General features: G+C 39.2%; 13 protein-coding genes across 13 annotated transcripts; 9 read left to right on the forward strand and 4 right to left on the reverse strand.

Moving 5' to 3' along the window:
* Window positions 1-257: 257 nt before the first annotated feature.
* On the forward strand, window positions 258-3,773 carry MMS1 (Mms1p; the record flags this gene model as incomplete). The annotated part of the gene is made up of 1 exon (XM_018132039.1): window positions 258-3,773. The coding sequence occupies one exon, from the start codon at window positions 258-260 to the stop codon at window positions 3,771-3,773; it is 3,516 nt and encodes a 1,171-aa protein (XP_017987383.1).
* A 459-nt stretch (window positions 3,774-4,232) lies between these two features.
* AW171_hschr42280 (HDL356Wp) lies at window positions 4,233-4,856 on the forward strand (the record flags this gene model as incomplete). Its single annotated transcript, XM_018132038.1, has 1 exon — window positions 4,233-4,856. One exon carries the CDS (start codon window positions 4,233-4,235, stop codon window positions 4,854-4,856), a length of 624 nt encoding a protein of 207 aa, XP_017987384.1.
* Window positions 4,857-5,179: 323 nt separating this feature from the next.
* Window positions 5,180-5,803, forward strand: AW171_hschr42281 (Rho family small GTPase; the record flags this gene model as incomplete). Its single annotated transcript, XM_018132037.1, has 1 exon — window positions 5,180-5,803. The coding sequence occupies one exon, from the start codon at window positions 5,180-5,182 to the stop codon at window positions 5,801-5,803; it is 624 nt and encodes a 207-aa protein (XP_017987385.1).
* Window positions 5,804-6,454: 651 nt separating this feature from the next.
* On the reverse strand, window positions 6,455-6,802 carry MRP2 (mitochondrial 37S ribosomal protein uS14m; the record flags this gene model as incomplete). The annotated part of the gene is made up of 1 exon (XM_018132036.1): window positions 6,455-6,802. The coding sequence occupies one exon, from the start codon at window positions 6,800-6,802 to the stop codon at window positions 6,455-6,457; it is 348 nt and encodes a 115-aa protein (XP_017987386.1).
* Window positions 6,803-10,979: 4,177 nt separating this feature from the next.
* Window positions 10,980-13,172, forward strand: DPB2 (DNA polymerase epsilon noncatalytic subunit; the record flags this gene model as incomplete). The annotated part of the gene is made up of 1 exon (XM_018132035.1): window positions 10,980-13,172. The coding sequence occupies one exon, from the start codon at window positions 10,980-10,982 to the stop codon at window positions 13,170-13,172; it is 2,193 nt and encodes a 730-aa protein (XP_017987387.1).
* A 54-nt stretch (window positions 13,173-13,226) lies between these two features.
* BET2 (Rab geranylgeranyltransferase BET2) lies at window positions 13,227-14,192 on the reverse strand (the record flags this gene model as incomplete). Its single annotated transcript, XM_018132034.1, has 1 exon — window positions 13,227-14,192. One exon carries the CDS (start codon window positions 14,190-14,192, stop codon window positions 13,227-13,229), a length of 966 nt encoding a protein of 321 aa, XP_017987388.1.
* A 121-nt stretch (window positions 14,193-14,313) lies between these two features.
* PRP4 (U4/U6-U5 snRNP complex subunit PRP4) lies at window positions 14,314-15,708 on the forward strand (the record flags this gene model as incomplete). The annotated part of the gene is made up of 1 exon (XM_018132033.1): window positions 14,314-15,708. The coding sequence occupies one exon, from the start codon at window positions 14,314-14,316 to the stop codon at window positions 15,706-15,708; it is 1,395 nt and encodes a 464-aa protein (XP_017987389.1).
* A 44-nt stretch (window positions 15,709-15,752) lies between these two features.
* HDA3 (Hda3p) lies at window positions 15,753-17,678 on the reverse strand (the record flags this gene model as incomplete). The annotated part of the gene is made up of 1 exon (XM_018132032.1): window positions 15,753-17,678. The coding sequence occupies one exon, from the start codon at window positions 17,676-17,678 to the stop codon at window positions 15,753-15,755; it is 1,926 nt and encodes a 641-aa protein (XP_017987390.1).
* A 204-nt stretch (window positions 17,679-17,882) lies between these two features.
* Window positions 17,883-18,920, forward strand: AOS1 (E1 ubiquitin-activating protein AOS1; the record flags this gene model as incomplete). The annotated part of the gene is made up of 1 exon (XM_018132031.1): window positions 17,883-18,920. The coding sequence occupies one exon, from the start codon at window positions 17,883-17,885 to the stop codon at window positions 18,918-18,920; it is 1,038 nt and encodes a 345-aa protein (XP_017987391.1).
* Window positions 18,921-19,086: 166 nt separating this feature from the next.
* On the reverse strand, window positions 19,087-21,357 carry SEC23 (GTPase-activating protein SEC23; the record flags this gene model as incomplete). The annotated part of the gene is made up of 1 exon (XM_018132030.1): window positions 19,087-21,357. The coding sequence occupies one exon, from the start codon at window positions 21,355-21,357 to the stop codon at window positions 19,087-19,089; it is 2,271 nt and encodes a 756-aa protein (XP_017987392.1).
* A 476-nt stretch (window positions 21,358-21,833) lies between these two features.
* On the forward strand, window positions 21,834-23,009 carry GAB1 (GPI-anchor transamidase subunit GAB1; the record flags this gene model as incomplete). Its single annotated transcript, XM_018132029.1, has 1 exon — window positions 21,834-23,009. The coding sequence occupies one exon, from the start codon at window positions 21,834-21,836 to the stop codon at window positions 23,007-23,009; it is 1,176 nt and encodes a 391-aa protein (XP_017987393.1).
* Window positions 23,010-23,209: 200 nt separating this feature from the next.
* Window positions 23,210-23,526, forward strand: SMX3 (mRNA splicing protein SMX3; the record flags this gene model as incomplete). The annotated part of the gene is made up of 2 exons (XM_018132028.1): window positions 23,210-23,218; window positions 23,275-23,526. 2 exons carry the CDS (start codon window positions 23,210-23,212, stop codon window positions 23,524-23,526), a joined length of 261 nt encoding a protein of 86 aa, XP_017987394.1.
* A 231-nt stretch (window positions 23,527-23,757) lies between these two features.
* DPM1 (dolichyl-phosphate beta-D-mannosyltransferase) lies at window positions 23,758-24,552 on the forward strand (the record flags this gene model as incomplete). The annotated part of the gene is made up of 1 exon (XM_018132027.1): window positions 23,758-24,552. The coding sequence occupies one exon, from the start codon at window positions 23,758-23,760 to the stop codon at window positions 24,550-24,552; it is 795 nt and encodes a 264-aa protein (XP_017987395.1).
* Between the last annotated feature and the right edge of the window lie 227 nt (window positions 24,553-24,779).

Here is a 24,779-nt window from a genome sequence, read left to right on the forward strand (position 1 = left end):
ACATATTATTTTTCATTTAACTGGAGCAATGTATCAATTCTAAATTAATGTATAGCTGTAATTAGTTTAAAACATCTGTTATTTCCATTATACTATTCTATTCTTGCTAAGTGACCTTATTTTGTGCTATATAGGTTGTAGTGGTTTTACACATTAATTACTTAGTTTAGCAGCAAATTTAATTTCTACAGCCAGTAGCTTCACTTAAAAACGTGAACACTAAAGTCAATGTTAAGCGGGGTTGAAGACGTTTAGTTATGGATAGCTATGGTCTATTTAATCTAGAATTACTGAAAGCATCACCGATCAATGTTGCTGATAATCCTAAACAGTATGATTTTAAACTAAATAAAACATTACGAGCGACATCGCAGAGGAAATTGGTACCCATAAGAATAAACAAATCAGACAATAAGCTGAATATATTAAATGACCGTGGTGATAGGTCAGTTATTCATAAAATGTTTGCACCTAGTGAGCAAGCGGCATTGAATAGACCAGATACCTTGGATGATCCTGATATTGATGAATTATTTTTGGATGCAGAATCACAAGAAGTGCCTCAAGAAGTAAACCTTAATGGTGATGTGATTGAGACTACAATAGTGGTTTTTGATAGTAGCTTGGAATTGCTAGGTTCGGCCGACTATTATAGTTTGCATACTAAGATAAGTGACTGTAAGACAATACGCCATGGTAACAATCGCTCTGACGACACTATTCTTGTTACCACTGTGGATAATATTATATTTTCAGTTGTCTACGATGAGAACCTGAAACCCTATATCCTCCATTGGTGGTCTTTGGCCCACCATACTCGTTATGGTGACTGGCAAATCCTGGTTCATCCTAATGGTAACCACTTCATAGTTTACGAGAAACGACAAGGAAGCATAAAATTTTACAAGTTACAAGATTCTAGTCCCTACCATATTGAACTAGTAAGAAATATGGCATTGTTAGGAACCGAATTATCTTCCTGCGCTTATATTATGTCCAATGGGGAAGCGGTTTTGTTTCTGGTGGGTCTTAAGTCGTCTAAAGTGTATTATTACCTGTTCAGTTGGCCTTTAGATGCTAATAGCAAACCAGAGGTTCACCAGTATGCGATTCCTGATGGCAAGCTAATTCAGTATGCGCTTACATTCAATAATAATTACGTTTTATGCGTGAGAAAAACGATGGTAGATTTGTTATCCGTGCACGAGTTATATTCATCAGAGGGTTATGGAAACCAACCGATTGATAGGAGTCAATTTGGGGACATAACGCATAGTGAGTATGATTCATTACTATTAAGTAAATTAAAGCTTGTTGAGCCTACGGTATACGGATCTTTTACACACTGTGTTCTCTTCTCGACTTCAAATTACAGCATTTGCGCGGCCCTTATGGATGATACAGGTACGATTAAATTTTACGAGATAACAAGATTCAAAGGTCTTTGTACATTTGTATTGCTACCATCACAGAACTCTACAGCTTCTAATTATCACCTAGAGATCGTTAGTTTTGGTAAAGTGTTCGAACTAGTGTTGAAGATAACCGATTTAGCTCAGTTGAAGACTGATTCTAATATTGAATCCATGAATAACATTATTCATAGGTACAGCAAGGATGCTAGTTTTACTATTTCTGATCAATTAATAACTGTTGGATCAAAGGACTCCTTTCCGTCAAAGAATAATGAATTTCAAGTGTGGTTATGTTCGCCGTCATGTGTATCTAATGTGTCATTAAACGGTCCAGTTGAACATTATAGAAGTCATCTATACTTAAGGGAATTCCAATATTTTAGTTCCATGACTGTTTTACGCTTGTCAGATTTAACGTTTCTATTATTCGAAAGGTTTAATATTACAGTAAATGAACCTAATGGTTATTTAATAGTCGCATCGGATCTGAGCTCAGTTACGAAAGCCTTTCTCGTATATTTAGTTGAGGACAACGGGATGGAGTGTGATGAGCTAGAGGATGTTATAGTAGAGCAGAACTGCGGGACTGTCCACTATTTCGTTACTGAAAGTACTACTGTGCAAGTAGGGAAACAAAAATTATATTTTTCTTCTCTATCCGGTGAAGCTGAAACTTGGTCTTTGGACCTAGCACATCCAGTGAAAGGAGCAATCAGTCGTAACTCAACTTTATTACTATGGTCAGGACCAAAATTCCTTTACATTGAAAATGTTGATTTAAAAGACACTTTAGAACACACTAAATTTTTTCACGTACCAGATTTATTGAATGGATATCATTCAACATCAATCTCATTTGAAAATGAGGATATCTCCAACATCGTTAGTGCTCTGTTTTGCGATGATGGTACAAAATTTATCTTATTCCTCACCTGCGCCACTTTGCATTGTAAATTTGATGTAGAAGGTGCGACCGTTGTGCTTGAAGACGTGGTGATGCATGATGAAACGGTTACTATCGATACCATACGAACATCAGAAGGCATATTATCCACCACATTTTCAACCCTGACAGGATTGGGCGGAATCACTTTAAATGGAGATCAATTCTTACATCCTCTAAAAGGTTGGTTTAAACTGGAAAGTGCAGGCGGTGACAGTTTTTTTGCGTACAACTCAAGTGAGTTGTTTTCATATGAAATACTCACAAAGAGCCAGTATTCAATTAAGCTACCGTCTTGGAGGAAGTCGGAGCCCATTTTTGAATTAAGGTGCAGCAAAGATCTCCTATTTGTCTTGTTCGGTGACGGGCTCAGAATATATCACAAGGCGTATAAGTCCTACTCTGCATCTAACATTGTGCTAAATGCCACACGATGTCGAAAGAAATTTGTTTATCTTGACAAGATCAATAGGCTACTTGTTGTCAACTGCACAAAAAAGTTACTAGAATGCATTAAACTGGAAAATAGCAAGGTAATATCTCTGGACACAAATAACCTATTCAACGATATCGACGAGCTGCATGATGTACAGCTGCTCTCCAGCGACATCGCTCAGGAATTTCTGGCCCGGGGAAAGAACAATGAGAGTTTATTGGCCTTCAGTTGCTCAAGCGGCAGCGCAATACATCGAATTAAGGTAATTGCCGTTATTCCTAGTCCCGGTCAGCTCTTGTCTCGCGTTTTGGCGTCATTGGAAGTGCCTGCGCCCTCCTGTGGCGGAAGAATTAAACCCCTAGCGGATAATCAGCTCTGGACAGCCTCTGAAAATACAATTTGCAGGTACAAACTCATACCATCCTCTGAATCCACCTCGCATGTGCTTCAAAAAAACTACGAGTGGACCGTTCCTTCGACGGCCACCTTCGATGCCAGAGAATTCATGGTAGTTAATGTGACCACCGATGGCAGCCTCCAAGTCCTACTCCTCCCATCAGGCCACGTATACATACAGAATACAGATACACTTACACGACAGCATAAGCTAGTGTCGATACGCTCAGACGGTTCTATCATAACATATACAGAGTCAATTGCACATGTCGCTGGGACCGCTGTCGGCGCAATCATCCTTCACATATTCAGCGATCAAAACCATCAGACTCTCGAGCAAGTTGCACAAATTCCACTTCAGAAAGTCGTCAAAAACTTTTATCTAATTACTGATGAGAAAATATGTCTTCTAAACGTAGATGGCACTATTGTTATCGTGGACTTAACAGAATCTACAACGGGTATGACGTCGCCTGTAGTTCATCCACCGGAATTTCCTGACTGTAGGAAATTACGTGGCTCAAGTACAGCCTTTACAAACTATATCGGCATTTTGGACTTTAGCTTTACCTCCTATGTGTGATTAAATGCCGATGACCTATGTATATACGCCTCATCTGTAACAATACGCCGAATAGTCTTCGTTAGAAATGATGTTCGTTCACATTGCTTAGAAAGTTGTCTTGTTTAAAGTGTCAGAAACTAATATTTCCACCTCTTGTACCGGTGTCTTGAAATACCAACATTTGGAGGTCCCTCATTCGCAATCGCTTTGGCTCATTCAAACTTAATTGTACGCTAGCGAACATAACTAATAAACGGTCGGAGACCAGCCATTGAGTTCGCAGTCTTTCAATTAATCCCAGCTTGGCCTATTTTAAAAATCCACTTTTGGCTATCTAGGCGAGGTAGAAGGCTAAGAACTAAAAATAACAATTATCTACTTGCATTAACTCGAGAAATCCTATATTTGAAGCTATAGAACACCGGTTCGCTTGAATATTTCACCTTTTAATTTTGGCTGCGCCTACCCTAATACAAAATGACCCCCCAAAATAGTTCAACAATAAGAAAAAAGCTAGTGATAGTAGGCGATGGTGCTTGCGGAAAGACTTGTCTCCTAGTGGTCTTCTCGAAGGGTCAATTTCCAGAACTGCACGTGCCCACAGTCTTCGAAAATTACGTCGCAGATGTTGATGTCGATGGCGTCCGCGTGGAACTAGCACTATGGGATACTGCAGGTCAAGAGGATTACGACCGTCTCAGACCGCTATCTTACCCCGACTCAGACGTAGTTTTGATCTGTTTCTCGGTTGATATACCCGACTCCCTCGACAACGTCGAAGAAAAATGGATCAACGAAGTACACCATTTTTGTAGGGGAGTCCCTACACTACTAGTCGCCTGTAAACTAGATCTCCGGGAAGAACAGCATGTGGTAAGTCAGCTAGCAGTCCTGGGCCAACACCCAGTAACAACTGCAGAAGGAAATGCCGTCGCCCGCAAGATTGGCGCCGCCAGCTACGTCGAGTGCTCCGCAAAAACCGGTGAGGGAGTAAAGGAAGTGTTCGATATAGCAACAAGAGCGGCCCTCACGAGGAAGTCCCGCTCCTCCACCGCAGGCCGCCGCGCTGCCTCCGGTCGCAAGAAATGCATCTTACTGTGACCGCAGCCCTAGTCACGTGACCCACATTCCGCAACGCTGGGGCTCTGCCCCGCCTCAGCCGCCTTGCGTCCTCGAATACCTGCACAAGCACTACGAACTACTACTATCCCATGCCGTAGCCCATTTGTAACATTTTTGTGTTCTAATATAGATAGTAAGTTTTTTCTGACCTTTCTTTTTCAAATTTGTGTATACTAAACTTGAACAACTCATTCATTAAAAAAACAGTTACCACTACCTCATTAAAACTTGCTATACTTAGCATTGCCAAACCGGTTGGATTTACTAACAGCTTTGGATCATAGTATATTAGTCGGATTATCATGTCTCAACAAATGAACAATCCTAGCATTAGGAGAAAGTTAGTTATTGTTGGTGATGGTGCTTGCGGTAAAACATGTTTGTTGATTGTGTTTGCAAAGGGTAAATTCCCCCAAGTTTATGTTCCAACAGTGTTTGATAATTACGTAGCGGACGTTGAAGTTGATGGTCGTAGAGTCGAGTTGGCATTATGGGATACTGCTGGTCAAGAGGACTACGATAGATTACGTCCTTTGTCTTACCCGGACTCCAACGTCGTGTTGATTTGTTACTCGATCGACTTGCCGGACTCTTTGGAGAACGTGATGGAGAAGTGGATTAGCGAGGTGCTTTACTTCTGTCAGGGTGTTCCTATTATCTTGGTTGGCTGTAAGGCCGATTTGCGGAACGATCCGCAAGTGATCGAGCAATTGAGACAGCAAGGGCAACAACCAGTGTCTCAGTCCCAGGCTCAAGAGGTTGCGGACCAAATTGGAGCTGTGGAGTACATTGAATGTTCAGCTAAGACTGGCTTTGGTGTTCGGGAAGTGTTTGAAGCCGCCACACGTGCTTCCTTAATGGGGAAGCAGGGTAGATCTAAGGCTAAGAACGATAAGAAGAAGAGGAAAAGATGTACTGTCTTGTAAGCAAACTAAGCAAAGATACCTGTACTATGTTATAGTTAATCCTATGTTTTCAGTTATGCTATAGGGTGGTACTATTCGTTGCTGCCCTGTATGTGGAGGTTTTATTGTCGTCGTGCACATATGTTGATCGCCATTCAAATCCGTTTAATTTAATCACTCTACCCTTTACCCTTCCTTTGTTTTCTGTTTTACCTGGCGCATGCAGCAGTTGAGGCGCCATTCCTCCATTTAGGTGGTTGTAACATCTTAATCGATATCTAACGTTATTGTGTCGCAATTTTTCCTAGGAATGAGTTGTACTATTGTCAACGCCATTCCTCCAATCCTTTACATGACAATATAGAAGAAACAAAACGCAAATAATAGAATAAAGAAGCCGACAGATTTAGGAGATATTGCCCATTACCTATTGTTGCTACTTTAGCGCTCTCTTACCCGTATGGCTACCAGTCTGTTTAGTTCACCATTTTTATCCTTTACTATATACTGTATGTAATTTGTGTACCAAATATTTCTTCCTTAAAGTTATGGATTTAGTAAACACATATTATAACTTGACTAGGAAGGGATTTTTATCTTAATATTCATTGAAGCACTTTGCGTGCGATTACTATTTAACTATTTACGAATAAAATACGACGAGAAAAACGACTACCAAATAGCCTTCTTGACACCTGGTAATTCACCTTTCAAAGCTAGCTGCCTGAACTGTGTCCTGCAAAGTCGGAAATCAGACAGTACAGATCTCGCGCTACCACTTTCAACACATCTATTTTTGACTTGGTTCATTCTAGTATAGTTTGGCATCGAAGACAACCGTATTTGTGCTTCCATTCTTGCTCTTGCTGGTAGTGTTGTGTTTCTAGCGATATATTTGAGGGCACGAGTGATAACTTCATTTTCAGCTGCTTGCTGTCTCTTAAAGTTGTCTCTAATGATTCTGGTGTTCACGAATCCTGACGGAATCTTGGACTTTATGGGAAACCTTGAAGCGGACATAACGTGCTTTTGTCAAGTTAGACGATTAATGCAGTAAGCTCCGGGGTTGCTCCTCTTAAAACGCAGGCGTTCAAAACATGGATTGCTACTACCAGGTTCGCCGACTCAGTTAAAAGTTCATTCAGATCTTTCAAATGTCATCATATACGAAATAACCGTTGTTAGCGCAGTACGAGGTGTATAGTCGCCATGCCCAGCATGGGATAGTCTAGCTCTAAAGAGAACAGCTATTCAGCTATTTAGTTGTGCAAATCCATCTGAGCGTGGGTAAAAACTTTATGGAAGTATTCGTTTTCTTATTATTTGTAACATGAATAAAGCATTAACTTGTAAATAAAAACTTACGGAATCAAGGAGCCTCAATTATAGGCTTATTATTGCCAGCCATTAGGTGCTCTACGTGAGAACTACAAAATACTAACCTTTGTCTGTTTTTTTGCGATGTTTAGTTGATATGAATGATATGCTTTTCCATCTGTGACAGATGATGCGGAATAGGAAATACATTCCGCCCATTGCATACAGTGCTAAACATAAAGAGCTAAAATGTTAGTTGAAATCCAAAACGGTATAAATTATTACCAATTTAATTCTAGGGCAATAATCTTCGTGGCTTTCTTTGATAGTGAAGGTATACATTTCGCAATTAACGTAATTTTGCTCACAGTCAAGCTAGGATTATTAGCAAATGATACAACGTAACAGTACTGTTATTTCCGTGTAATCAAATACAATTGTAGTATTCGACGGGTTGTAACAGTGCCGGTAATTAGCTAATAAAAATCCAAGCCAATGATTCTCTTTATCTTGTGGCTCCGACTACTTCAAGATATCATTACTAGGTAAAACCCACATAACAATTGTGATGAGATAAACAAACAAGCTATTGTAGATTGGTACCTTATTTGGTATAAATAGGCTCCTTGGGTGTCCCCGAACAATTGCACTCCTTAGTAAGCATCGACAATTTTATACAACCTGTGATCGGGCACAATTTTTGTCACGTGATCAGGTGTTGGAACCGTAATTAGACCTTTCTATGTAAAACGATGACCGCAATAATTCAATGTGATTAGCACCATCATGGTTATTTTGGTGCTGGGATAACTCCTGTAGGTAAAGAGGCAATTTCGGATTTCCAATGAGCTGTATAATAATTTTGCTAGTTAGAACCCTCCACTATAATTTGGTATACCATGTTTCATATAACAATTAGAGGTCCCTTTGTTTCTCATGATTAGGGTTAGTACTGAAGATTTCTACAAATAAGGAATTAGAGATTTAGATAATTAAGGTGCTTGAACTATTACAGATTTCGAATTTGAGACCAATTGAGACATGAAATGTCTCCTCAATTTGGTAGATTTTGTCATATAGGATGACTTCAAGTTCAAGAAGCAAACTTCGATACTTATTGATACATTTGATACATTGAAAGACACATAAGGTATACGTTCGAGCTGGTATCGACCTATCAGAAAAAGAGGGTCTTGGAAAGTAATTTAATAAGAAGTTTGGATGCATTGCCTGGCATCCTTTAAAAATGCAATACGTAAACAGGAATATATTCCATACTTCCATATACGGCCAAGAATTCTGAAAATAGAAGCTGCTTATATTTGGAAAAAATGTTCAAGCTTTGGTGACATTATTAACTCTTTGGGAGAAATGAATGCTCTATTGTCTGAGATTGAAGCCATAATGCACTGGAAGAATATGAGATAATGATACTGAGTGTGAGTAAAAGGATTTTCTATAAGTGATCTTTTCAATATTTAAGATAGCATTTCCTTCTTCCGTGAGCTAGGTCACGGTATCCATGATCCTACTACTAAGGCTGGTGTGGAGTTTTAATGGTCAGGCGCAACGGATTTGACTTTATTAAGGCTCCGTTCTCGGATGTTAGAATACTAGACTTAGAAAAAGCACATGCTCAATAAAGACTAGTTTTATTTATTTAATAGGTGATAAGTGATGGATTAGTGGCTCTTCTGTCTCTAATAGGAATTTTTTTCCGTTTGACGAGTCGTCTAAAGCAATTACACTGTTTATTGTTTGATATAACTGTACACAATTTTACATTTGAATGACTTGGATCCCCTATTCATAATACAACAAGACCTTAAAGAAACTAGGTTATTTGAAGTGATATGCTAGGTATTCTTATTACTAATTCCGGAATGATATGAACTCTAAGTTCTCCCTGCTGTCTTGGTATTGAGGTATCCTTGTCGCTGACTATGTACTGCACGCGGTTTACAGATGATTCGTTTGAAACCAGAAAAGTTCTGAGGAATATGGGCATTCTTGGTGGAAGAGGCTTTAATGTACTTGGTAATTATGGTAATTATTTAGAATTTTCTGGGAAGAGGCCTAAAAGTGAACTTTTGAAGGCTGTGGTTAATTAATTGTAAATAATTTAACTGTAGCAGCCTATGAACTAAGTTACATACTGCTAGTGATGTCCAGTGTAGATTTACCATACAATAAGGCTTTCTCACATGCAGGGATTCCTAACGGCATCGAAATGACGCTGTATTTGTCATTAATGGCTCATGAAACTAAACCTAATATATCTCCATTTTGGTATTCAGTAACGGTATCCTCTTGCTATTATTAGGCTCTGATTCAAGCTCTGTTTGATGCAGTTCTTTCTGTTACTTACTGGTTTGTATACGTATTCTTACGTCATCGGCTGCGACGTTAATCGTCACTTAGCAAGAGGCAACAGTTAGGATATTTATACAGTTCATAACTAGTAAACGTCTCGTTGTGTCTGCTGGTATTGCAAATTAGGACTGGCTATATTTTAGCTTGGCTTTTATCCTGGATTCTGTATAAAGTATTCTAAAGGTATTCTAGTTCGCGTTTGCATGCGCTATACGTAACCAGGCACTTGAATTGTAAATGTGAGGCCCAGGATAATGAACCCATCCCCCAATTTCTAACAAAGCATTACTTTAACAATAAAGTACTACAGCCATCTTTACCTAGGGCTAACTACATTAGTCATGCTTTTATGGATTTTAGAAAATGGATTTTAAATGTTGCTGAGCTTCATACATTGTATTAAGACATATACAACTTTACATAGAATATCATGCTATAGACATCGAACCAGCGATGTTTCTTGGCATAAAAACAGTAGTAGTATTCTTAACATGAGCACGTAAGCCTCAACATCAATAATGTATTGGGCATATTATTTAGGGTAGAAGTTCAAAAATCCCCTTTTTAATCATCAAAGTAAATTTTAAGTTTAAAAATGAACAAAACTGGAAAGTACCAGAAGTGACTCCTTCGTTTCTCATGAGTAGAAAACACTTATATGCTGATGCTGGTGGAATACTCCCAAAGCTAAGGTTGGATGTCGTAAAACCTCCTAGTCTTGCTTCGATGTATCCATGACTCAAACCATACAAGGCACTGAATATACGGCGACGGGTAAATATTGAATGACTTCCTTAGGGAAGCGTAACAATACGTCGCCATTATTTTCAATTATTCTGATAATAAAGTAGTGCTATCCTCGCTATTACCAATATTACCTTCACTCTATTATCTAGGAGAAGCTTAACTAAGGTTTTAAATACCTTCTTCCCCTTCATAAACCATTTGCTGTTAAAAAACTTCGTAATAGACATTCTTATTAGAATATTGTGTAAACTTGCTTGCTGTTAAACGTTATTAGTCTCGATGTAATTTAGTTGTTTTGGTATACTGCCTTTTATGTAAATTAAATCGGCGACACCGTCGCTTAAATCAGCAACAGAACTTCTCGAACGTTGTGTGGAAGGTATGCGTCATTATGTTTATGACGTCATACAGAAATCGCGCATATAATCTGGAACATTTTTGATGCCGTAACAATGGTATTTCTTCCGGGTCGATCGATACGGGTTTTATGGCATCAAATACGACGCCGTGATGAAGAAATATCGCAAATCACCCCATCCCAAGGAGAATGCCAAGGAATTCCATACATTATTTTCAAATCACGTGAATACATCAATATTAACGGTTTTGCTTCATGATTTATAACACCACGTGATTTTGAATGTCTTGCATCACTTACCAAACGCGTTTAATAGCTAGTTTAGAAACCTTACAACCCAAACAGCAACCATTATTAGGGCATTCAGGAGGTGAAATCTTTTCTATTACCTATAAATTCAAGATGAACAAGGGAACTGTATTACCTGTCGAAATTTCACCTCAATTGTTGAGGCCTTTAGCGTATAGGGTTCTGTCGAAGAAGTATGGCCTAAATATTAAATCTGATGGGCTTACAGTGTTAGCAAAATTCATCGGGAGGACATTTGGAATTGATTGGCGAAAAAGTCCAGATACTATGAAGTTTTTAGAAAAGTTTGCTACTGTTTGGCGAGAGCAGGAGCGTGGCATATTCGTTGATGGGGAAGGATCCGAAGAAGTTACCAGAGAGTTGATTGAGCGGAGTAAGGCTACAAAAGAGCGCTCAAAACAAGTTATTAAACAAGCTGGAGGACAAGTGGTTAATAATAAGACATTAGATGCATATATAAAGGATAAGTCTCGAGCTCAAGGATTGCAGATGGCAAGCGATGGAGAGAAAGACAACGATGAAGTTGACCTATCCTCACAGGTTGCTCTTTCTGAGGGTTCGCGATCAACCTCCCCTGTCCTAGAAGCTAAGAGAATGCAAGGTGTTCCAGCTATTGACGACGATCCCGAAAATCTCAATATACTCGACGAAGACATTTATGGGACTTCCAGCGATGAATTACAGTGGACGGATTATTTCAAAGTCATCAATTGTTTTACCCAACAGCGATTTACATATGATGCCAGCAAAAAGCGGTACAGATTTATACGCACGAAGGTGCCTCCTGATGCTTCGGGAAACCCCTCTGTGACTAGAATCAAGGTTCCAAGTGTTCAATCTAATATATCATTATTCCAGACGCGTTATCATATTGTCAAAGACAGGGTTTTACGAAACCCACAATTCCAAAACGATGATAAATATAACCCGTTATTCTCAATGTCACAGTTAGAGAATCAATTGAAGGGGAATGCAGCTGATATCAGCTCTAACATGTACATTTCAATCACACAGATAAAAAATTTGTTGGGGCGGAACGGAAAGAACTTTCTACTTCTTGGTCTAATAAGAAAGAATTCTAAAGACGTATGGTCACTAGAGGATCCTTCAGGAACAGTAGAATTGGATATTTCTGAGGCTTTACCGACGAAAGGCTTATTCTATGTTCCAGGTTTCATTGTTTTAGTGGAAGGTATTTATTATTCCGTCGGGAACAAGTTTCGAGTGTCCTCTATAACTCACCCTCCAGGAGAAAGAAGGGAAGAAACGTTAGAAGCAATTGGAAACTTAGATCTATTGGGCATACATGGTCCCTCAAACGAACATTATGTTGCAAGACTAGATAAGGAATTAAAAATTAGGCTACATTTATTGGAACGGGAGTTGACTGACCATAGGTTTGTATTTTTAGGCGGGAACATATACCTTGATGAAATTTCTACCTTTGGAGCGTTAAAGAAGGTTTTCAACCGGCTGGAAGAAGATCCTCCTACTGTTGTCGTGTTATGTGGGTCTTTTTCTTCCACTCCACTTCATCCTTCTATGAACAGTAGAAATGTTACAGCAGTACATGCCTACAGGAATAATTTCGATACACTAGCGGCCCTTCTTTCAGAATATGAGAATTTAATTAATGAAACGACGTTTATTTTTGTCCCAGGAGGTAACGATCCTTGGAGTTCAATGGTTAGTATGGGGGTCGCTGGTACACTCCCGCAGAAACCAATTCCAGGGACTTTTACAGGTAAAATAAACAGAATTTGTAAGAAGATAATTTGGGCATCCAATCCAACCAGGATAGCATACTTGTCACAAGAAATTGTGATATCCAGGGATGACATAACTGCCAGATTTAAGCGTAATAACATCATTTTCCCTACTGTTGAAGAAGAACAGCGCGCAGAATACTTATCACTTCAAAGGGAACTGCAGGCTGAAAATCAGGATCCTGATTTATCTATTAGTCAAATGATTAAGTCAAGGGATCAGCTACCAGCAACTGTCCAGGAATCACGGAAGATTATCAAAACAATTCTCGATCAGCAACATTTATCGCCCTTCACTGCACAGCTTCGACCAATTGTATGGGACCTTGATTACACGCTGCAGCTAACGCCGATTCCCTCAACCCTGGTAATTTGCGACAATACTGCACCAAATTTTGAAGCAACGTACAACGGTTGCAAAACCATAAACCCAGGCGCTTTTATACACAAAAGAACCGCAAGGTACATGGAGTTTATTCCCTCAACAAGAAAAGTCATCGAAGAGGAAGTAATATTCTAAGTTATTTTAAAAAGATTTACATAGTTATCAATAAAACGCTGGGACTTCAATAGCCTACTCACTGTATGGATACTTTCTAAATGTCTTTGTTACCTCATATGGCATGCAATATACTGGATCAATTGGTTTCAAATCTTCAAATCCCATCAAGCTCAGCCCAGCAATGCCAAATAGAGTATGGAAAACGTCCACTTCATTCCCAGGTCTGTCACTTAGCCCTCCCTTGGGATCTTGTGTCTCTAGAATAAACTTGCGTAACTTATCGTGATCAATCCAATCAAGGCAGTCAATGATAGACAAAGTAGATAAAACCCACCAACTGTAGCATACGTCAGGCAACTTGCACGGCCTTCCGTTCAGCCCACCTTCTGGAACCTGACGTTCGCATAACCACCAGCCAATATTTTCTATCTGCTCTTTAGTAAGCTCATCGAGTTTATTAACGATTTTAAGAGCACCTATACACGTAAAAGCCTGAGCTGCATGACTTTCAGCACCAGGACAAAGGCCAAATCCACCATCAAAGTTGTAACAGCGTTTGATAAATTCCACAGCGGGATCCACGACTTTTGGAGATAATCGACCTAGAATCGACAGCGAACTTAAAGCAGTATATACAAACCTTGTATCAACCTCCCCAAAGCGATCACCTTGAAAAGAACCATCATCCAATTGATTAGCTTCGATAAATTCAACACATTGTTGAATTTGTTCTGGAGTTAAAACATCTAGAGAGTCATAAATAGCAAGGATCTGAAGACCTGATAAAGTAGTTACCAAATGAGCATCATGACCTTTAAAAGCCCCAAAACCACCAGTTTTAGCATCCCAGCAACCCATAACAAACTCAATTACTTTACTTTTATCAAATGTATCAATTGCATCTAAGCAACATAGCGCAGTCAAACCCCAATAAATGCCATTTAAACGAAGATGCTCCGTTAACCAATACTCATAGTCCTCCTTTTTCTTATCGAGGGATTGAACATACTTAATATGCTTCTCCTTATATAAATGCATGGTGCTTGAGATTCTGTCAATGTTCTTGTAATTGTACTAATAAGTTCTTACTTAGTCTTTTTTAAATTCAACAGTTTTAAGTACAAAACATGTTACAATACGGGCATAAAGAACCTCAAGAATGGTTGGATTGGATGATCTGAGGCTTGATCTGAGTCACAAGACTGAATCTGGTCTGACGGTTGGTGAAACTCTGAAAAAGCTAGAGTTTCAGAGGCAGGAAAGGTTGTCTTTAGTCCCTACTCTCGACGAAGATGTACGAGCTGTACTAAGGTGGTTAAATAAGGATGTGGTTATTGAGGGCGAGGACAACCTAAGCCGTCGTGAAAGGTTAGCAGAGCTATTATATTCATCTCCGGAGCTATTAGATTCTTATAAAGAGTCTCCATTTTATGTTTCCCAGGATAAAATACTAGATAGACAAGGCATTGAGGCAGAAGATGAGGAAGAGGAAGAATTTTATACTCCAGCTTCTAGCGAGTTTGTTAATGCTCGTAAAGATATAGTTCAGTATTCATTAGCTCGTGCAAACCGTAGGCTTCAGAATAGTATTGAGCAGAATAAGAACCTAAATCTCAAAGAAGTACTACTAAGACGAAGAGAACTGAACAAAAGACTAAAACTATTTGAATTAACAGGCACACAGCTACTGCAGGGAGGTCCTGTTTCGCAAGTAGCTGTGTCTCCAGATGGTAAACAAGTTATAACTGGGGACTGGAGTGGGCAGATTAGGATATTGGACAGTCAATCTTTGGAATTGCAGCAAACTTATGAAAACGGTCATTCAGATAAGATAGGAGGCCTGGATTGGGATCCAACGGGACAATATGTACTCTCTGGAGCCGCCGATTGTTTGCTGAAACTTTGGGATACTACCCAGAGTATTTGTTCCCATGAATACAGTGGACATACTGGACGAGTAGCGCGAGTTAAGTTCCATCCTAGTGGGAAATATGCTGCTAGCGCTTCTTTCGATATGACTTGGGCATTTTGGGACTTAGAGAAACAGGTAGAACTTCTTTCTCAGGAGGGGCATTCTAAAGAAGTTTTCAATGTATGCATGAATGGAGACGGTTCGTTATTAGCAAGTGCGGGGCTTGATTCAATAGGATTAATATGGGATTTACGGTCTGGTGAGTCTATAATGGTCTTAGATGGCCATGAGAAGTCTATTTACGGGCTTGATTGGTCGCCAAATGGTTACCAAGTTGCAACTGCAAGCGCTGACGGAACAATTAAGATTTGGGATTTGAGGAAGCTTGGAAATGTCGGAACAATACTGGCCCACAACAGCGCAGTTGTTGATGTTCGATTTGACAAGGAAAACAGGCCATTTTTAATATCTGGAGGTTACGATGGTAAGGTTAATATATATAGTTCATACAACTGGAAATGTCAGCATACCTTGGAAGGTCATACAGGAAGGGTAATGTCTGTTGACATATCGAACGATCTTGTCCTATATAGTTCAGGGTGGGATAGATCTGTCAAAAGATGGACAATTAACGATAAATGACTTAATATTAAATATACAGCTAAATGCATATATTCAAAAATGTGTTATACATATCCTCTATTCTTAGCCTTAGTACCGTTCACAGATGACCTTACTCTAGGTGTCTGTAGCTGTCTTAGAGTTTGCATTATATCACTCATTTGTTGACGGGTTGCTTCCACACTATCATTTTCAGTGGATATTTCTTCACGCAACTTTGCAATATCCTTCTGTAAGAGCTCGTATTCTCCCTTATCTTTTGCAAACTCCTCACTCAACTGAACTTCCAGCTGTTTTATGTCTTGTTCTATTTGTTCACTGTCTGTGACATTCTCACTTATAGCTTGCTTAGCCCTTCTAATTTCTTCCTGTATATAGTTCATTTCTGTGTCTTTAGAAGTAATGAGCTGTTTAACAGACTTCAGCTCATCGCTAGCTTCAGCAATTCTGACAACCAAGTCTTTTAAATCAGGCGACCGAGCCGCTAACTCCGAAAGTAGCGTTTGGAGTTCAGCCTCCTCTCTCTCAATATCTAAACGCCTTCTGTCGGAATTTCGCAGGCATTCTTCAACTTGTGATTCATTTTGTTCTATAAGCCTATTTGATTCTTCCAACTGGGTCTTGATATCTAAATGGTTTTTTTCATGCACAGCTAGTAGGTTTCCTTGGTTAAATTTGACCATATCGAAATGCATTAATTCTTTACTTCCTATCTTCAGATTACTGTAAACAACACCCATGTTCTGGATTAGTCTATGAGTAAGAATGTCACTGCCAAGATGATCATTAACAGCGGATTTAACTTTTAGGTCAGATATCCCCGTCAATTGTGCCATGTCTTGCTTAAGCGGATTGGTAATGTAGTCCTTCTTTAGCCGTTTCACCTGGTAATATGATTGCTCTGAGTTCGCTATTGAGTCTTGTCCAGTATATCTTTGTAGGCGTTTCTTCCCATTACTTAGAAAGGCCTCTTCCAAAGAGTCGTTTGTTTGACTATATTTAACTTCTGTTAATAGCGACCTCTCAACATCCATTGCAGTGTAGATCTTGATCGGGTATATATCTGGCAAAGGCCATGGCGATTCGGGAATATTTAACCAATCTGCCAAATAACGTAGATTTTGAGAGTAAATAGGCCTCAAATCAGGAGGCAAGGTGCCAACTACATCTCTCAACACTACCATAGCAGCACTCACATTTACAACATACTCCCTCGTATTTCTATCAAATTTTTTACCAAAATACAACTCGCAATGATCAATAGAGTTAATAACTGTCAGTCTTATAGTAGGGATTATACTCTGCAACCGATACGCAGGTTTCTGTAGTTTCAGTATACGTTGAATATAATCCACACTAGTATCAACTGTAGGATCAACACAAATCATAAGATCTAATCGGATGTTTTCGTCTATTACCAGTTTACTAGCATCCGTCGTTTCTGAAGGCAACAGGTGACAGGTACACGGAAATTTGGTCTTCTTTTGCTTGGACTTGATCGACTGGCCATCATAGCGTTTAATATTCACCTTATTACCGAGAAGTAAAGCTTCAACCAAATCCATCGTTCGGCCAGGTCTGCAGACAATCAGCGTATTTGTATGGTATTCTTGCACCAAAGTTAACAAATCCCGTAAAACTGCAAATTTACCACTAGTTTCAGCAAGATGAACTGGAATGTCTTTGGTAAGTAGTGATTTAGGCATAAAATGATCAATCAACAGGTATGGATGAGTAGCAACCAACTGACTATTTAAACACATAGTTTTCATCGACTGCAGCACAATATCCTCCTTATAGTCTGAAGTTTCAAAATATTTCAATATATCAGAATAATGCAACGATACGATCTGATCTGTAAGCTCCTTCTGATATAAACACATTGGAGCTGGTAGCCAATAATCGCCTGAAGTATCTCCAGATACTCCCATAGTTTTAGCATCTACGATCGCAGGTTCTGGCGCTGTATCTAAAATGCTGAATAGATCCATTTTTAATCCTGTTTAATCAGGTAAACAAAGCAATATGATCAATAGTAGCGACCACTATTCAGCTCTAGTAACCTTTTATTTATTATCAATTAGTTCTACTAAGTTATATTAGATCAAATGAATATAAAGTCTGCACTAGAAAAAATGATCAGGAAGTCTTTCATTAAAAACGCATCCCTAGTTAAAGCAAAGGCATAAGCACCCATGGCGTCTGATAATAAGTTGGATAACGATGAAGTTGCTCTATATGATAGGCAGATTAGGTTATGGGGTATAGCAGCTCAGGCTAGAATCAGAGATGCCAAGATTTTACTAATAAATTTCGGTCCATTAGGAGCAGAAGTTGCCAAAAACATTGTATTGAGTGGCGTCGGTTTACTTCGAATATTAGATCATCATAAAGTTGTTGAAGAAGATCTTGGGTTCCAATTCTTTCTAAGCAAAGAGGATGTTGGGGAGTGGAGAGTCAAGGCTGCCCAGAGTAGATTACATGAGATGAATCCAAGAACTAAGTTAGAGATAGATAAAGAAGCATTGGATGACAAGGATAAAGGTTATTTTAGTTACTTTGATCTAATTGTTGCTACAGATTGCACTAAGACGCAGTTGCAAAAGTTAAATGAGATAACTCGCTCAATTGGTGTTCCGCTCTATGCGGCTGGTTTACACGGACTATTTGGTTACATATTCGTGGATTTGATTAAATTTGATGCTACTGAAGAGCGGCTCCATGATGTCAATACTCCTGATACTCAAAAAAAGGTTCTTTCTGACCGTCGAGAATTGATACGGGTGGAAAAAAGACGAGATGAGGAGGAGAAGAAGGAATATGAGGTCCTCACCACTCGAAACACTTACAAGCCGTTTGGTAAAATGTTGGAAGAGGCTTCTTTGGTGGGTAAGCTGACAAACAGGCAGATTAAGAAGCTTCAGAATGCTCTTCCTTTAATGTTGGCATCGTTTTCGTTTGATAGTAAATGGGACGGAGTTTCACTTGATGACTTCAAGAGTGCGGTTAAAGCTACATGCTTGAAGTTGGGTGCAGTGTACGAAAATGTAACTGAGGAATATATACAGGCATTTTTAGACCAGGCAGGAGTTGACTTTGTACCTGTCGCGGCAGTTGTGGGAGGTGCTCTTTCTCAGGATGTTATAAATGTGCTGGGGAAGAAGCAGTCTCCATTGAATAACTTCATTGTTCTGGATGGGATAACCCTGGACATGCAGATATTTGAGCTTTAAAGCATATTGCTTGCTTATAGAGTACTTTAAAGTATCATGTTATATAAACCCCCTGCTATGTACATTTGGTAATGTTCTAGGAAGCGTGAATACTATATTTAGGGGAAATTAACAAATTATCTTATAAAACATATTTCTATGGCACAGTGAATAAATGAATGATTGTTTAGTTTTGACCATTAACACATACATCTTGTAAATGAATCATGAAGTTTTGCAAGGAAACATCATCAGTCAAAACGATGGTGGAACCTGCTGTAGACTGGTTTTGATAACTATCAGAAGGATTCAACTTAGATAATAAAAATCTGGCCTGGGAACCACCGGCTTCTGTATCAATAAATCTAGGCAATGGGAATCTATCGACTAACAATTCAGCAGCTTCTAGTTTAGGTTCTTCCAATAAGGACTTGAAATCTGTATATTGTGGATCGTCCTGGTAGCCAGCCTTTCTCCATTGAGCAATTTGTTCACCGTGGTAAATTAGAATGTAGAAGAAAGTGTCTAACAGCAAGATGGTATTTGGTTTCACTGAGACAGAATCCAATAGCACTGGTTGGGGTTCTTCTTCCATAGAGAATGATGTTAAGGTAGGTTGGATCATAATTAAAGAATTTGTAGTATCCTCGGAGGTAAAGATGTGCCTGTAGAATGCAGTTTCATCAGGAGAGTTGTTAAAAACGCTAAGGAATTGAGATCTTCTCAAATAGTAAATGAATTGAGGGTATAATGAAAAATTTGGAGATAATCGGAAAGATCTAGGGTCAGCTTTGTTGTAGTCAGCATACTTTTGACAAAGCTTGATCAATGTCCTATCCATCCACCTAATGACATCTGCACTGTCGTCGGATTCAGCTTTGTCAACGGCAATTCTAGCCATTAAAACAGCGGCTGCTTCTTGATCGAACGAGGCAGCAATTGCTGGATTTCCGAACGGCAACATTTGATTTGCTACGGTAGTCACTCTAACACGGTTTGTTCCGGAAGCATGTTGGTATGCTGTTATAAATTGAGTATATGCCAACTTTGGCCTATCACCCATGATATTGGCAGCAGCAGCGGTGTTTGCTATTTCGAAGAACACAGCATAAGTGTGGCGAGGAGCAAGCGAAGCCATTTTCCAGGTTGATGTGCCACCAATACCAATCTCAGAGTCACTTACGTTTTGTGCGTCAACTTTAAATGGAGTTGCATGACCAATTAATCCCTGAAGTTTCAAATCTGGACTAGTTTTAATGCACATAGAGCCGTTGAAAGCCATCGTTAAGTACTCTTCTTCATCCTTTGAGAATAATCTAACAAAAGATTGCTTGAAAATTGCAGTAGAGAATGCATCTGTCAACAATAGAACACCACCAGTGGAATCTGTCAACTTCTTCATTTCAGACATACCAACTTGGTCGTAACAACCTGCAAAAATGTCAATTGTATGCCCGTTATCAGCAGCACGTTCTGCCACATGGTTATAAAATTTACAAGCTTTCTTGTAGTGCTTAGCGTTATCGGAATCTATATCATGGTGAGATCTCAACGGATCCTTCAATTCAGAAGTAACAATCATACCTGGACTAACCGTACCTGGACCGGAAGAAAACAAACTAATACGAGCAGCACAGTTCTTGTAACAACTCTGTAAAAGCAAAGTTGCAATGTTTAATGCCGAACCAGTAGCTCTCAATGGCCTATGCCCCGGAGGAATGGTCCATTGGTCGGGCTTTAAGTTTTCTAGCAATTGAGTTAACTTAAACTCAACATGTTCCAATGGAAGGAAAAATCTGTTTAAGGAAAATGGCGTAATCTTAGTCTGTGGCCCAGCTGGTATGTTTCCCGTATTTTTCTCACCTGTTAACATTTCAACCAGCTGCTGCAGCTGATACTCCTTATCACCCCTAAAAACATTACATTTATCAATTGCAGTACAAGATAAGTCGTGAAGTTGCACAACATTACCATATGTAATGAGCCCAAATAGCGCATTCGGAGGCAGTAGCGAAAGTGAAGTTATAATGGAATCCTTCAAAGCTTGCAAATTTTCTTCCTCCGCAGTAACATCCACAATATAGAAAAATATAGGAGGAATCTGAACCGGACGGTTAGTGATGTACTCAATCGTAGTGGAACTCAACTCAGCTGGCATTGTTTCTTGAGTCATGTTCGCATAGTGCTGCGGTAAATGATTTCTCGTTCCGCACAGTGGACACGCCCATACATTAGATCTAATATCAATCTCACAGTATGGGTTCAACACTGCTTTACATTGAGGTCCTCCACAAACAACTGGATTATAGGCAACTACCGAAAGGTCCTCATATTCCTTCAATGGCGTGTAAAGACACCCAACGGGGACAACATTTTTATTTGCGTCCGTCCTGGAGGCTGGAAAAACATTCCAAGAGAAACGGATCCCGTTAAGCTCTTCATTTTGTTCGAAATCCATACTTATATAACACAACTAATGGAAAACGGTAGTTCCTCGTCAGAGAGTTCGATACACGTATTAGTACAATTGCTACTTTATTCAATTTTAAGTTTATGCTAGTTCATGTTTTGGCTTGTTTTGCCACCGTGGAATCAAAAAATAAATTCGTATAACATGAGAGTTGAAACCGTTTCGCGAATATCACGTGCGTGTCATGTGACATAAAGAAGGCCATTCAACGTTGAACAATGCTGCTACATTGAAGGTCATCCACCATAGTTTTACTAAGGTCCTGGACTGTTTGGCGGTCTTTATTTTGCATTTAAGTAGTAACGTTGCTGGACTTTTATTCTGATCTGACCTAAAAGTGAAAAAAACCCCCCTCCTTCTCAACAGAAAGTATTAAGATGAAAACAAACTAAGCTAGGTTAAGTAAGAAAGATAACTCAAGTGAGGATCAATTCTCATAGTACGGGTTGGATTACTCTAAGATTATGGATAAAAGAAATATACAGGTGGTTGTAGCATGCATAGCTTCGAGGTTGTTAGTTTCAATGCTATTTCCGTCACTGCGGCAGCAGTTGGATAAAGCAGTTGAGTTTTCGACTCCAGTAACGAGTTTTAGGTCATTAAAAGAGGGTATCTTTTTGCTGCAAAATGGTCTTCCTGTTTATAATGGAGGAGTGGTGCACCATACGCCACTTCTTGTTGCATTGATGTCTATTGTAAACGGAGAGATGCTGATCTCTCTTGTTTACGCAGCAATGGATGCTATCATTGCGTACCAATTGATAATGATCAGCAAATTATTCAAGCAGCAGTTAAAGCTTGAAAATTGGGTCCCAGGTGCGCTTTACGTGGTGAATCCGCTTGTGCTTCTATCGTGCGTGAGCAGATCGACAGTGATATTCACCAATTTGGCGATCTCCACCGCTGTGCTTTCAGCATTGAAAGGAGATGTCTTGACGGCATCGGTAGCGGTGGCAATTGCTGGGTATCTGTCATTTTATGCTCTCTTCCTAATTATTCCGTTGCTATTTGTGCTCAAGAAAGACCGCATTCTATCCGTACTAATAATGGTCGCAACACTGGCGACCTTTCTTTACACTAGCTACAAGATCAATCGTGACAATTGGAACTACTTGAAGTCATGCTATGGAGTTCTCATCACTTTCAGCAAGCTTATGCCCAACCTAGGTCTTTGGTGGTATTTCTTTGTCGAAATGTTCGAGTTCTTCATTCCTTTCTTCAAGGCTGTTTTCAACATATTTGCTATCTCATTTATTACTCCATTCAGTTTGCGGTTTTACAAGCAACCCTTTTATGCATTCCTACTTTGCCTAGGGTGGCTTACACTCACTAAGTCCTATCCAACATTAGGTGAAGGCGGTTTCTTTCTCAGCTTCATACCCTTTTTCAAACCACTATTCGTTTACCTAAGGTACTCAATTATTTCCACGCTGCTATTTATCCACGCAATAATCCTCTCCCCTATATTCTACCACTTGTGGGTCGACCTAGGCTCCGGCAACAGTAACTTTTTCTATGCCATTTCCTTAGTTTATTCATTGGCTTTGGCTTCAGTCATTGTCGATCTATGCTGGTCCATGCTGAGGATTGAATACGACAAAGGTAAACCAAATTTGAATTTGCAGCTAACACAGCTATAAATCCTGGAAGCACCTCAAAAGTCCTTATAGCGTCAGGACCAGTTTTATCTTCACCTGACCTTTACCGGTTGCATTTGTATAATCAAGTCATTCAGTACGTTAAATATCTTAGCTGCCATTCCATGGAAGTGTACTTCGATGACCATCGTCATAAGCTCTAATACTCAAAAGACTATCTTCTGTCAACATAAAAACCCGCAATGTCTGAGGTATGTTAAGGCTATATTAATATTGCGTCGTTCGATTTACTAACTACTCTTCACAGTTTACGCCAACAAACCCAAAGCCATTCCTTCGTCAGCTGATAGATAAACAAGTAGTTGTAACCCTAAAGTTTAACAACACAAAGTATAAAGGGAAATTAGTTTCTACAGATAACTATTTCAACATACAACTTACCGAAGCAGAAGAGTTTGTTAACGAGAGCTCAAGAGGTGTTATTGGTGACATATTCATTAGATGTAACAATGTACTGTGGATAGGCGAAGATTTATCAAATGCAGAACAGGTAGTGTAGTTAGAGACTGGAATGAGTGTATAATAGAACATCAGACATACTTGATAGCAAGCCTTTCGATTCTTTATTATAGATACATGTTACGCGAGTTTCGTTCAGTATAAATCACCTAATCCGGGTAACAAGCAACGTTCAGAAGAGTTTTAAAACTAAACATGATAAAGGCGACTTAGCTGTTTCGAGTGGGTACCAGAGGTTAACCGTATTTAATCTTATAAATACCACCTAAATATGTCAATTGAAAACTCTATTATTGTACCAGCATACCGTGAGAAGCTAAACATAAAGCCATTAACAACTAGGTTGTTTGCTGCCCTAGGGAACGAATTTTCTAAGACTACCGAATTAATCTTTGTAGATGATAACTCCCAAGATGGTTCCGTTGAGGAGGTCGAGATGTTAGCTAAAAAGGGCTATAATGTCCGTATAATTGTACGCACAGATGAAAGAGGTCTATCAAGTGCTGTTTTAAAAGGTTTTTATGATGCCAAAGGGAAATATCTGATCTGCATGGATGCTGATCTCCAACACCCACCTGAAAGTGTTCCATCAATGCTACAGTTACTAAGATCCCACCCATTTACTTTAGGTACTAGATATGCTCCTGGTGTCGGAATTGACAAGGATTGGCCTTTATACAGAAGAGTTATATCTACCGGTGCTCGGATGTTGGCTCTTCCATTGACTTCCGCTTCCGATCCAATGTCTGGGTTCTTCGGTTTACAGAAGCATTATTTAGTTCACGATAAGGCAAGATCAATTAATCCTCAAGGCTTTAAGATTGCATTAGACTTGCTTGTCAAGTTGCCGCTTCCAGGCGATAGCAGGATTGGTGAACTCCCTTTTTCATTCGGTGTTAGAACCGAAGGAGAGTCCAAGTTGTCAGGTAAGGTTATTGTGCAGTATGTTAACCAACTAATTGAATTATATGCGTTCAAATTTGGTGCCACGAACCTATTGTTGTTCGTGTTCTTCTGGACAATTATTTCCTTTTATATTTTCCAAAAACTCACATCCCTACTTTGATTTAGTGCTTAATACCATTCTCATTGCCTTAATATTATAAAATTATAATCATTGACTGATCCTAGAAACTCAATTGAAAATAATCTTAATAAAGAAGGCACGTTACCATTGATATCTACGGTTTTCATTTTATAAATACCAGGCATGACGAATCTTAGGCTTTCCAAACATTCTACAATTGCTTTAGATTCTCTTTAGGTGAAATTATTATCAAATTTATTATCATT

Source organism: Eremothecium sinecaudum, chromosome IV, assembly GCF_001548555.1.
Source record: "Eremothecium sinecaudum strain ATCC 58844 chromosome IV, complete sequence".
In the NCBI taxonomy this organism is placed as follows: Eukaryota; Fungi; Ascomycota; class Saccharomycetes; order Saccharomycetales; family Saccharomycetaceae; genus Eremothecium; species Eremothecium sinecaudum.